A 13,237-nucleotide genomic window follows, 5' to 3' on the forward strand; every position below is an offset into this window, starting at 1 on the left:
ACCCAGCTAGTTCATTTGCAACCTGCGAATGAACTAGCTGGGATGAGTAGCAACGTCTGGGGGCGGACGTCTAGGGGCGTGGTACATGACGTAGCTGCTGGTATTTGCATTTCAATGATAGGGCACATTTGATTGGGTCATTCTGAAGTCTGGGGGGCAGGGCTAGGCATACAGAAATACGCTACAGCCCTTTCCGTGCACGGTTCTGTTTATAGTCCCCAGCTCAACAAATTATGTGTTTTAAAATATGTTGCGACCGTCGGATTGTTGTTCAAAACGGAGGGATACTAGCTAAGGTGTGCGGGAGTTGGCGTATATAAGTTGATTGCTTTAAAACGGAGAGAAATGTCGTATTTACGCTGTTTAAAACGGGCTGATGGACGAAAATCTTTGGTTTTAGCCTAACGTATGGGGTGGTGTTCAATTCGCGAGCGGGTAAGGGGCCTACGTAATGTTTAAAGAACAACATCTAAGGTTATATGGAATTTACAAATCTAGATGTGAAGAAAGATTTTGAAAAGATGTTTTAATTTTCTTTTAAATTAGATAAGTTGCCGATGAGGAATCGTAAAAGGACGTGGCGAGGAGAGATGACGTGTGTTCGCTTCGGGTTTGCGCGATGAGCTCTGGGTATCGTAGTTTTAGTGTTTGTGAATGTTAAATGTGGGGAATGTTTGTGCTGCTGTGACACATTAAAGAACAACATCTAAGGTTATGTGGAATTTACAAATCTAGATGTGAAGAAAGATTTTGAAAAGATGTTTTAATTTTCTTTTAAATTAGATAAGTTGCCGATGAGGAATCGTAAAAGGACGTGGCGAGGAGAGATGACGTGTGTTCGCTTCGGGTTTGCGCGATGAGCTCTGGGTATCGTAGTTTTAGTGTTTGTGAATGTTAAATGTGGGGAATGTTTGTGCTGCTGTGACACATTAAAGAACAACATCTAAGGTTATGTGGAATTTACAAATCTAGATGTGAAGAAAGATTTTGAAAAGATGTTTTAATTTTCTTTTAAATTAGATAAGTTGCCGATGAGGAATTGTAAAAGGACGTGGCGAGGAGAGATGACGTATGTTCGCTTCGAGTTTGCGCGATGAGCTCTGGGTATCGTAGTTTTAGTGTTTGTGAATGTTAAATGTGGGGAATGTTTGTGCTGCTGTGACACATTAAAGAACAACATCTAAGGTTATGTGGAATTTACAAATCTAGATGTGAAGAAAGATTTTGATTTCTGTTAAATTAGATAAGTTGCCGGATAAATTGCTATCGTTTTACCGGAAGTGGTCACGGACTCACGGCTTCTCAAACTACATTGTTCTACCGTCAACAATGTATTGAATGATCGGGAGAAACACACATCAAAATGGGTGAGTAAATAAGCTGACAATATTAGCATAGATGAATAAATAGCTAACGTTATCCAGTTGACATTACAGATCATAGCTTTCATAACGTCAGCTAACGTTAACGAAAGTAGAGTAGGTAAACACGTTCATGTTAGCTGTACTGGTTGTTCATAGCTTGCTAGCTAGCTAACGTTACCTAACGTTAGTATATCGATAGCCTAATTTAACGTTAGCTATTTATCCATACTCTAACTACAGTAAATGTCTGGATGTAACAGTACTGTATATCTGTATGTCGTGTATGTCATGATGAATTGAAAATGGGGACCTGATGTAAACAAGACTTTCTATCTCTCTGTTATGCAACCCCAATTAGCAGTTGTTTTTACTGTATTTATTCTGCAATCTTAAATAAACAAATCAAACCTTAGCTAATTTCCCCCCATGATGTGATTGATTGAAAACGTTATTAACAGATTGCAGAATGGGTACAATACAGTACGGCTAAATTCACACAAGTACTAAAGATGCAGTTTATGACATAAAGATATACAGTACTTTGTAAGAAAACGAGATAATAAAATATATATACATCCGAAGGGGACTATATTATTCTCATGTACAATGAAGTTGTGATATTTTCTGTATTGTCGCAGTGAAAGGGTTAACCCGTTGGTAGTGTGGTAGTGAAAGGGTGTATGTATCTAGCTTTTTAAATCCATTTCAAGGTACATTCACACACTGTCATACTTTTGTTTCTGAAAGACAACTACTGTTTCATATTGTGTCAGATTCTCAGATAGTGGTCCCCGCCACAACCGTGTCACCTAGTACTTTCTACAAGCTGGGCAATGACTCCTTCAAACTGGTGGCCCAGAAGATGAAGTGGGACGAGGCCAGGAGGCAGTGCCAAGCAGACGACGCATATCTGGCCAATATCCTGAACCCGATAATACAAGCCTTCATTACCCTGCAGATCCATAAGTTATTATCCATAAATTATTATTATTATCTCTGTGTGTGGCGTTAGGCGCTGAGCGTGGCACGAATAAATTATTTTTCAGCCCGCTTTTGTATCGTGCATAAGAACACAAATACTCTCGATAATCTATAGTTTATTTGAAAACTATTCATAAATCAGCCGGAAAATGACAATGTGTTTTGTGTATTCCAGTAAATGGCTATTTTCGTGGAATTTCTCTGAAATTACTAGAACTCTCCGAAACTATACTCGTATTCAAAACGGTATAAAACGGAAATGTACTGATGAAAAAACAATCCGTTTTGTACATCTTTGACTGCAAGCAAGTCATTGATAAGCGACGGGTGTATTAGACACATAGCCATAATTTAAGATATAGTTTATGCATTCGCAAATGTGCTCGTCCTCCCATTGATTAACGTGGTGGCATCCAAGCGATAAATTGTCATATCCGGCTGGCAACCAATGTGTTAACCCTTTCACTGCCACACGACAGAAGGTTAACCCTTTACTATCACGCAACCGACGGCGATGCTCCATCATTAGCTCTGCATCCGTGGAGCTAATGATGGAGCATCGCCGTCGGTTGTGTGATAGTAAAGGGCTAACCTTCTGTATTGTCACAGTGAAAGGGTCAAGGACACTGGGTCAGACAGTTGTTTGTTCACAGAGGATCTTGTTCTCTCTTGTGACTTCTCTTTTCTCAGACTGGCGGCCGGTTCAAGTGGGTGGACAACTGGCCTCTTTCCTAGTCAAGTCAAGTCAAGAGTTTTAATTGTCACGGCATACAGGTATACAATGAAATGCGGGTGGTCTTGCCCGCAACGATGTGCAATACAGTGGTACAACATATAATAGAATCCAATAAAAAAAAAAACATAGTGCAATAAACAGGTACAGGTAACATGGTGTGACATCTCGGTATCTGTACATAGTTATTTACAGAGCATGAAGGACATGCTACACCAAATGGGGGAGAAACGAGCCTACAATGAACGACGCCTGTGTCAGGGCTCTACAGTGCGAGCAAATTGCTCGCATATGCCCCTAAAAATATGTGTGTGCGAACCTGCAAAATCAAGTACTCGCACGGCGTGCGAGTGGGGCCGGCGAGTGCAGAGTACAGCCTCATTCGTCCTTTTTTTTCTCCGCTGCGAGAATCGTTAAAAAACTACAAGTCCCACAGTTCACAGCCGCATAAACGTTCCAATCACAGTAGAGTTTCCTGTGGTCACGCGACTGGAAACTGAAAGTAATTTTTAGCGTCAGCATAGATATATCTATGAGCGTCAGTGTCTGAGTCAGACAATACAGCCATGTATTGCCCATTCATTTTTATTTTGCGCGAAAGATACCGGAGAATGAGAAGTCAGGCGAGGCAGCTCATGTTACAGAGGTGATAGTTAACCAAGATACTGACGCTAGCCAGCATGCTAGCGAGGCTACACTCACTACTACCCCCACTGTAGCACCCAATGTACCCACTCAGGGCTGTACGCTAAGCTTTTTCACTAGGGGCACACTTGCCCCTAAATGAGAAATTTAGGGGCAAAGAATATTTTTTAGGGGCAAATTTTTAAATAACTATTTTACCATTATAGTAGGGCTGGGCGATATGGCCTCTAAATGATATTGCGATATTTTTTGGCCATATCACGATACACAATATATATCGCAATATTTTGACATTTCCTAAAGCACTTAAAAATGCTTGATTTAACCCTTTGATGCATACAGTCACGCCAATATGATGATTATAATAAGTCCCTGCAACATATGTTTGCATTATTAAACCATGAAGATGCTTTAAAAAATTATTTAATGAAAATGTACTAAGAGTAGTCTACTGACACACTAATAAAAAAAATTATTTACATCTAAGACTATTTATATAAAAACTCTTGGGTGCCCTTTTTTTGCACAGTACTGTGTTTTCTATCCACTTTAGCCAAACACACACACACATATATATATATATATATATATATATATATATATATATATATATATATTATATATATATATACTACTGTGAGAAAATAATAATTACACACAAAGGGATAATGGCTTATAGCAGACTTAATGATTTTAGAATATTTCAGATAATGAAATTAAATGTTTATCATCAACTATCCAGTTAGTATTTATACTGTCTGTAACGTTTGGCTACTTTAAATCATTGAATGTAGAGAGAGAGCGAGAGAGAGAGAGGGGGCGAGAACGCACAAGGGAGCCAGCCCCCCCCCCCCCCCGGGTTTTGTTCTAGGTTCGCGTTTTGATCGTCTAAGCTGCCGTAGGTGATGACGTCACACTCGAATGTAAACAGGAAGAGTCTAACACGGAGATGGAAAGTCACAGTGGATGATATACAGAAACGAATAACTAATAAATATGAAGTTATGTTTAAACTTCTGTTGTCAAGCGTTGTCACTTGTCAATATAACCCACCCCCTTTCCTCACTTTTCCACCGTCCCTGCTTCACTCGGGACCACCAGCTAACGTTAGCCTATAGCTCCGCCGTCCCTGCTTCACTCGGGACCACCAGCTAACGTTAGCCCATTGCTCGTGTCAATTAAATTGCATGTTATTAAATGTCCGCGCTGGTCTGTCTAATGAAATTACAACCGCAACATTATGTCGCCTGTACAGCCCTGGTTGTAGGCTAATGTTAGTGTAGTGAAATGCGAATGAAGGGGTGAAATCACTATTCGCAAGCTTGCGAGTAGATATAATTTTTCATTCGCACCGGCCAAATTAGGGGGCAATTTGCGACGATCTCGTCGCAGCGTACAGGCCTGCCACTGTAGCTAACTAGCTAATGAAGCTACACCCAATGTACCCACTGTAGCTAACGAAGCTACACCCAATGTACCCACTGTAGCTAACGATGCTACACCCACTGGAGCCGGAGGGAAGACATACAAATTTAACGTGAATTGGCTAAACATTTTCCCATGGCTAGAGTTGGAAAACAATGTCATGTTTTGTAAATATTGCAGAAACAGAAACCCGCACCTGAAGAGATTCGGTAGCAAAACACAACGTCTCGCGGCGGCACATCCAGTCATCCAGTGTAGAGATTTGTACATATTGAGAAAGGAGAGACCATCCTTGTGAGTTTGTTTAGCACACACACACAGTGTGGGCCAGTGACTTTGGTGCTATTGCACAGTTCCGTTCCCATTTGAACATGCACATACAGAGTACTACTATACATGTACATTTATTTTTGTTTAAAAAAATGTGAGTTTGTTAATAAACTCAGTTACTAGAAAAAAATTCACTGTGCTCCTAAATTTCTTTGTGTGCTCCTAAATTTTTTCATTTAGGAGCACCTGTGCCCCTAATGAAAAAGGTTAGCGTAGAGCCCTGTCTACATGGACGTGGACCGAACGTGGAAGACGGCAGCATGCAGCAACAGCCACTACTCTCTCTGCAAGAGGTCACCAGGTCTGAATATCTCTATATAATAATAATAATAATAATAATAATAATAATAATAATAATAATAATAATAATAATAATAATAATAATAATAATAATAACTTAATTTGCATAGCACCTTCACAGCAGTAATGTAGACATAATGGACATAAAATAGACATAGGCATAATATTAGCATGCAATTAGCATAAAATAGTGCAATAGTGCAGTGCAATAAAATCGCTCTAATTTACAGTACAATAATCACTGCATGTAATGAGTATAAGTAGCAGAGTGTATTAAAAGGCTACGGTGAACGAGGTACGTATTTAGCTTACTTTTGAAAATATTTAGTGATCTAGCCTAATGTCCATAGGGTGTTCCATGGCTTTGGTGCATCATTCGCAAAGGCTGCCTCCTTGATTTTCTTTTGGCTGTGGTTGGGAACCTTCAATAAACCAGTAGTCATTCATTAATTTGGCCGTCCTCAGACGGGTTCGCCAGTGGAGATTCCAATCATCCCGATCCTCCATACATCCGACCAGTTGCGTAGGGCTCTCCACACCTGCGTCCTTCCTCAGTATGTCTACATATGTCGGCGTGGGACGTCCTCTTGGTCGGCGCCCGTGTGTCGGCTCCCAGAGCACCAGCTTGCTAGTCGGAAGTACCTGGTGTCGGTGGCAGTGACCTGCAAGTTTCATCCTCCTGGATGCCACCTTGTCGCTCAGCCTTGGTAGTCCCCCGTACAGATGCTTGTTGGTTACATGCTCATTCAGAACGCAGTTTCCCGCCTGATCTCAAACCTACCGAAGTCGGCCCATGTCACCCCACTTCTTAGGGACCTGCACTGGCTCCCCATTGCCGCACGAATCCGCTTCAAGGCCCTCGACCAGGCATATCGTGTGGCAAAGGGAACGGCTCCCGCCTACCTCCGGTCAATGGTCTCTAACTACACACCCTCAAGACCCCTACTCTCTGCATCTTCCAGCTGCCTCAGACCTACTCCTATCCAAGCTCCGGGAGGGTCATCAAAGAGAAGCCGCCTATTCTCAGTCCTTGCCCCATAATGGTAGAACGAACTTCCCACCACAGTTAGGACAGCCGAAACTCATCCAATCTTTTGCTGTCGACTAAAGACACACTTCTTCAACCAATATCTGAAATACAATTAATAAATATATCTAACCCTAACTAACCTTACTGTCATGCACTTGTCCTAATATACTAACCCAGTGGTTATTCCTAATACCATTATTTATTGTTAACTTGTACGAAAGGGGTACTAGAACTAGCAAACTCTTCCACACAATTCTCAAACAATGCAAGGGGAATTGAGAACATAATAACTAACATTCTCACATAGCAAGTGAGAAAATGAAGAACAACTGTGAAAATTAAGAACAACTGTATTTCAGCAAATGTACTTCATTCAAACACTCTCTGAATGAACACTCTCCATATCTCTCTCACACTCTCTCCATCTCACACACTCTCTCTCTCTCTCTCTCTCTCTCTCACACATGCACAAAGTGTAACAGGCGAGGGATAATACAGTTCAAACAAATAAGTGTATTTCTCTGTCTTGTCAGATTCTATCTCTCCCCCACTGTGTCTCTCCCTCTCCATCTCTCTCCCCCCTCTCTATCCTCTTTCTCTCTCCCTCTATCTCCTTCCCTTTCTCTCTCCTTCTCTCTCCCTCTCTCTCCTTCCCTTTCTCTCTCCCTCTCTCTCTTCCCCCTCTCTCTCCCCCTCATTCTGTCTCTCTCACACACACACACAAATTTTGCGTGGGCTGATCCATAGTGGGCGAGTGCCTGCGGTCAACCGCGGTGGCGATCAAACTAAAATATTTTTATTGTTTGCGGTTAATTTGCGACCTGGTTAGTTAAAATACAAATATAATTAGCATAATACCGCCGATATCCTGCATCAAATCCCGACTCTTTCCAGAGGGATCTTCTTCCAATCAAATAAAGTCTAATCCGACGGCAGTAACAGCATAAGGATGAATGAATAGTGATGTGGATGTAAATCAACAAAACACTTGTAGTCCATTCTAGAAGTGACGGAAGGCTTTGAGAAACGAGTGTTCAGTCGCTCGGTATAGTGTGTGGCTACTTACCAGCTTTCGCTATGCGAAACTTAATTTAGTCTCTTGAAACCTGTTTTTTCATGCATTAGTATTATCTCATCCCGATTCTCCTTATTTCAGGTGAGTGGCACTGGATCGACAACAGCGTCGTGGACTACACCAACTGGAAAGTCGGGTATCTCATGATGCAGCAGTTAAGGTGTTGATACCATTCAGCACCACATATCTGTGTGAAGCTGGCTTTTCATCCATGACGGCTCTGAAAACAAAATATAGGGCCAAGTTGAGCCTTGAGGATGACATGCGTGTTGCCTTGTCAAAGATCTCCCCACGTATTGACCGTATTATTAGCCGGCAGCAGCAGACCTCGCATTGAGCTAGAAATTTCCACTGAGTGAACTAGTGCTTATTTTCTGTATTTATTTATATTTTTTGAGAAATGGTAACTTGGTGATCCTTTTCTGTATTTAAAAAGAATACATGATTTTCTGTTTTTGAGAAATGGTCAAACTTATCCAAATATGCTATTTTTATGGAGAACAGTGCAGTGCAGCTGCAACAGATAGCACTTTAGTGATCCTTTTCTGTATTTAAAAAAAATACATGATTTTCTGTTTTTGAGAAATGGTCACACTTATCCAAATATGCTATTTTTATGGAAAAGTGTGCAGCTGCATGTGCAGCTGCAACAGATAGCACTTTAGTGATAATTTTCTGTAATTATTAATGCTATTTGATTTACTAATAACTACAAGCAGTGTAATGTCAACAGTACTAAGCCATTTAGACCTGAAACACCTGTTAATAATGCATTATATAGCCTGCATATACACACAAATGTGTTTCCCGGTTTCTTAAATAAACATTATTTTGAAAGCAAGCACTTTTGTCATCATTGTAGCAAAAAAGACAGGACCGGAAAAGTCTTTATCGTATGTAGGGGTGACCCCCCCCCCCCCCCCCCCCCCCAACCACCTCCAATGTACAGTCCCCCCCCCACCCCACCTACCCAACCTCCTCCAATGTACAGTTTCTACGTCAAATGTATATACTCTCTTTTCTGGACTATTTTTGTATCACAAACGGTACTGTATTTGCAAATCTGGTAAATCTGGTATGTCATAAATGTATAGATGTAGCAGTACTGTCTATCTGTGTGTCATGTATGTCATATATGTCCTGATGAATTGAAAATGGGGGACCCTGATGTAAACAAGACGAAAGCCTTTCTCTGGTCTGCATCCCCTTAACAATTGTGTGTATTGAGCTGTACTGTACTGTACCCATTCTGCAATATGTTAATACAGTTTTCAATCAATCATTCGGTCATGTTGCATTGCAACTACCGCCCTGTTTCTATTCTTATCTCCATCTCGAAAGTCATGGAAAAAATAGTCTACGAACAGGTCGAAAAGTACCTAGCGGAAAAAAATCTAATCTACGAATTCCAATCTGGCTTCAGAACATCCCACTCCACTGACACATTGATTGATTGAAAAGTTTATTAACAGATTGCAGAATGGGTACAGTACAGCTCAATACATACAATTGTTAAGGGGATGCAGACCAGAGAAAGACTTTCGTCTTGTTTACATCAGGGTCCCCCATTTTCATTCATTCATCATCAATTCACCTGCTCTATTTGAACGACCACATCAAACAAGAGGTGGACGCAGGCAAATACTGCGGCATGGTCATGCTGGACCTACAAAAGGCCTTCGACACTGTCAATCACTCCATTCTGATTGAGTGAGCTGGATGCAATCCTACCTGCAGCTGTGTTTGTCGACGGTGACTTGAAATGCAAAGCAGTTGAATATATATATATTCCATGAAATATGACAGAATCAACAGACGAATATTTATGTGGCGATAAAATACAAGACTTTGAATGCGATATCGACCCAGAAAGACGTGTTTAATTCCATTGAAGCCAATTGTAATTATTATACGGAGTAACAATTTAGTGAATGTATAGTATTAGATAACACATTTTCGTTAATACATTTCAAGGGGGGTCTATGTAGAAGACGTCAATGCTGCTTACAATACTTTTTTGAATATCTATCGGACACTTTACGATAGGCACTGCCCAATGGTTCAACATAAACAAAAAAGTAATGACAATAGAAAACCAAAGTGGTTAGAGAATGCATGTAAAAAGAAAAACAAACTATAGAGATTTGATCAAATGTAGAAAAAAGGCTGCTGAAACTAAATACAAAGTGTATAAGAATAAGTTAGTATTCATTATGAGATGGGCCAAGAAAGATTATTACAATAGATTGTTAGGCAGAAATAAAAATAATAAATAAGGTAATGGGAAATAAATCAGCGTCCATAAAAATGCCTAGCCATTTCATTAGTAATAGTAAGACTATAAAAAACATGAATGAGGTGGTTAATGAATTCAACAATTTTTTTGTGAATGTGGGGCCAAATCTGGCAGATGCCATTCAAAAACACGATGAACCATTACAGGAAGGATGGAGAGGAGATAGTAAAGTACTGCAGTCTATGTTTTTGGGAAATGTCAGTGAAGCAGAAATCATATCCATTGTATCAAAGTCAAAGAATAAGACATCCATTGACAGTGATGGGATAATAATAATTTTATTTGTATAGCACTTTTCATACAGAGGTTGCAGTTCAAAGTGCTTCACAACAGTAGAACATACAGGCATAAGCAAGCATAAAAAAATTATAAGAACATTTAAATACAAAGAGATAGAGATACAGTAATACAAATCTAGTCCCTTTGCAGGTTGATGTGAACACAACATGCAAAGAACATGCAATACAAAGATAATAAACATACATACTAATTGTGTAGTAGTTATTATTATTGTATTAATATTCTACAGTATCGGCAGATCGCTGCCATCTCAAATGAATCTTCTGTACATCCCTGCAAGAAAGCCATTGAGAATATATATACTGTGTTATTTAATTTATTTAATCCATATGTGTTGTCTGGAAGCACTTTGCCGTATTCTATTATAATATTTTTTTTGTTTGTGTTTTATGTTACATACGTCTGGTGGCAATCAATTTCCCCCTTTGGGGATTAATACAGTATATTCTCTCAAATCATTTTCAATTCTCCGTTTTCTATCAACAAATCTCGCATATCCTTGTCAGACAGATTGCCATACATGTCCTATTACATTCTAACATTTCTCTACTCTACTACTGTAACGTTGAATCTTGAGACACAACTATATTTGAAAGGAACTGCAAACTTGAACCACGGCCGTGACGTATGTTCGCTTCCGGTTTGCGCGATGAGTTACTGTATAAACGGTTTCCATCTAGTCCCTTTGCAGGTTGATGTGAACACAACATGCAAAGAACATGCAATACAAAGATAATAAACGTACATACTAATTGTGTAGTAGTTAGTTATTATTATTAAACACTAAAACTACGATACCCAGAGCTCATTGCGCAAACCGGAAGCGAACATACGTCAACTTTCCTCGCCACGTCCTTTAACTATTCCTCACCGGCAACTTATCTAATTTAAAAGAAAATTAAAACATCTTTTCAAAATCTTTCTTCACATCTAGATTTGTAAATTCCACATAACCTTAGATGTTGTTCTTTAAACATTACGTAGGCCCCTTACCCGCTCGCGAATTGAATGCCACCCCATACGTTAGGCTAAAACCAAGGATTTTCGTCCATCAGCCCGTTTTAAACAGCGTAAATACGACATTTCTCTCCGTTCTTAAAGCAATCAACTTATATACGCCAACTCCCCCACACCTTAGCTAGTATCCCTCCGTTTTTAACAACAATCCGACGGTCGCAACATATTTTAAAACACATAGTTTGTTTAGCTGGGGACTATAAACAGAACCGGTGTATCCGTATTTCTGTATGCCTACCTAGCCCTGCCCCCAGACTTCAGAATTACCCACTATATATTATATTCTCAATGGCTTTCTTGTTGCAGGGATGTACAGAAGATTCATTTGAGATGGCAGCGATCTGCCGATACTGTAGAATATTAATACAATAATAATAACTAACTACTACACAATTAGTATGTACGTTTATTATCTTTGTATTGCATGTTGTGTTCACATCAACCTGCAAAGGGACTATAATATGGAAACCGTTTATACAGTAACTCATCGCGCAAACCGGAAGCGAATATACGTCATCTTTCCTCGCCACGTCCTTTAACTATTCCTCACCGGCAACTTATCTAATTTAAAAGAAAATTAAAACATCTTTTCAAAATCTTTCTTCACATCTAGATTTGTAAATTCCACATAACCTTAGATGTTGTTCTTTAAACATTACGTAGGCCCCTTACCCGCTCGCGAATTGAACGCCACCCATACGTTAGGCTAAAACCAAAGATTTTCGTCCATCAGCCCGTTTTAAACAGCGTAAATACGACATTTCTCTCCGTTCTTAAAGCAATCAACTTATATACGCCAACTCCCCCACACCTTAGCTAGTATCCCTGCGTTTTTAACAACAATCCGACGGTCGCAACATATTTTAAAACACATAATATTAGCTAAAACCAAAGATTTTCGTCCATCAGCCCGTTTTAAACAGCGTAAATACGACATTTCTCTCCGTTCTTAAAGCAATCAACTTATATACGCCAACTCCCCCACACCTTAGCTTGTATCCCTCCGTTTTTAACAACAATCCAAGGTCGCAACATATTTTAAAACACATAATTTGTTGAGCTGGGGACTATAAACAGATCCAGGGTGCACGGAAAGGGCTGTAGCGTATTTCTGTATGCCTAGCCCTGCCCCCAGACTTCAGAATGACCCAATCAAATGTGCCCTGTCATTGAAATGCAAATACCAGCATCTGCGTCATGTACCACGCCCCTAGACGTCCGCCCCCAGACGTTGCTACTCATCTCAGCTAGTTCATTCGCAGGTTGCGAATGAACTAGCTGGGTACCCAACTAGCTCATTCGCAAAGATGACCTAGCTAGCTGGGTACCCAGCTAGCTAATGTGTCTTTGCGAATGAACTAGCTGGGTACCTAGCTAGTTCATTCGCAAGGATCATTTTGCGAATGAACTAGCTGGGTACCCAACTAGTTCATTCGCAAAGATGACCTAGCTAGCTGGGTACCCAGCTAGTTCATTCGCAAGGATCATTTTGCGAATGAGCTAGTTGGGTACCCAACTAGCTCATTCGCAAAGATGACCTAGCTAGCTGGGTACCTAGCTAGCTCATTCGCAAAGACAAATTTGCGAATGAGCTAGCTCACTACCTAGGTTGCAAATGTGTCAGCTAGCTGGGTACCCAGCTAGCTAGGTAGCACGTGTCTTAGCTAGTTAACTAGCCGGCTTTGTCCCATAGGCTTTACACCCAATTTTGCCTCAGCTAGTAGCTAGCTCATTCGCAAAA

At 40.3% G+C, this 13,237-nt stretch overlaps 2 protein-coding genes across 5 annotated transcripts in view; one reads left to right on the forward strand and one right to left on the reverse strand.

The window, feature by feature from the left end:
- Positions 1-13,237, reverse strand: part of LOC311244499 (ankyrin-3-like) — a gene marked incomplete at both ends in the record, with an annotated part of 104,277 nt that overhangs the window by 11,855 nt on the left and 79,185 nt on the right. The window lies entirely within an intron of this gene.
- On the forward strand, positions 1,269-8,710 carry LOC311229855 (macrophage mannose receptor 1-like). 4 transcript variants are annotated; one of them, XR_014619760.1, is made up of 5 exons: positions 1,269-1,367; positions 2,138-2,330; positions 3,036-3,119; positions 5,659-5,779; positions 7,965-8,710. XR_014619760.1 is itself a non-coding variant. In XM_084315928.1 (4 exons), the coding sequence occupies exons 1-4, from the start codon at positions 1,364-1,366 to the stop codon at positions 7,966-7,968; spliced, it is 285 nt and encodes a 94-aa protein (XP_084172054.1). In that variant the 5' UTR covers positions 1,269-1,363; the 3' UTR covers positions 7,969-8,710. The 4 variants fall into 4 exon arrangements, 1 of the variants encoding a protein (XP_084172054.1); XR_014619761.1 differs by having other exon boundaries at positions 5,659-5,771; XR_014619762.1 differs by having other exon boundaries at positions 5,685-5,779.

The sequence above is a fragment of the Notolepis coatsorum genome (genome assembly GCF_963971535.1).
Source record: "Notolepis coatsorum genome assembly, chromosome: 1".
NCBI lineage: Eukaryota > Metazoa > Chordata > Actinopteri > Aulopiformes > Paralepididae > Notolepis > Notolepis coatsorum.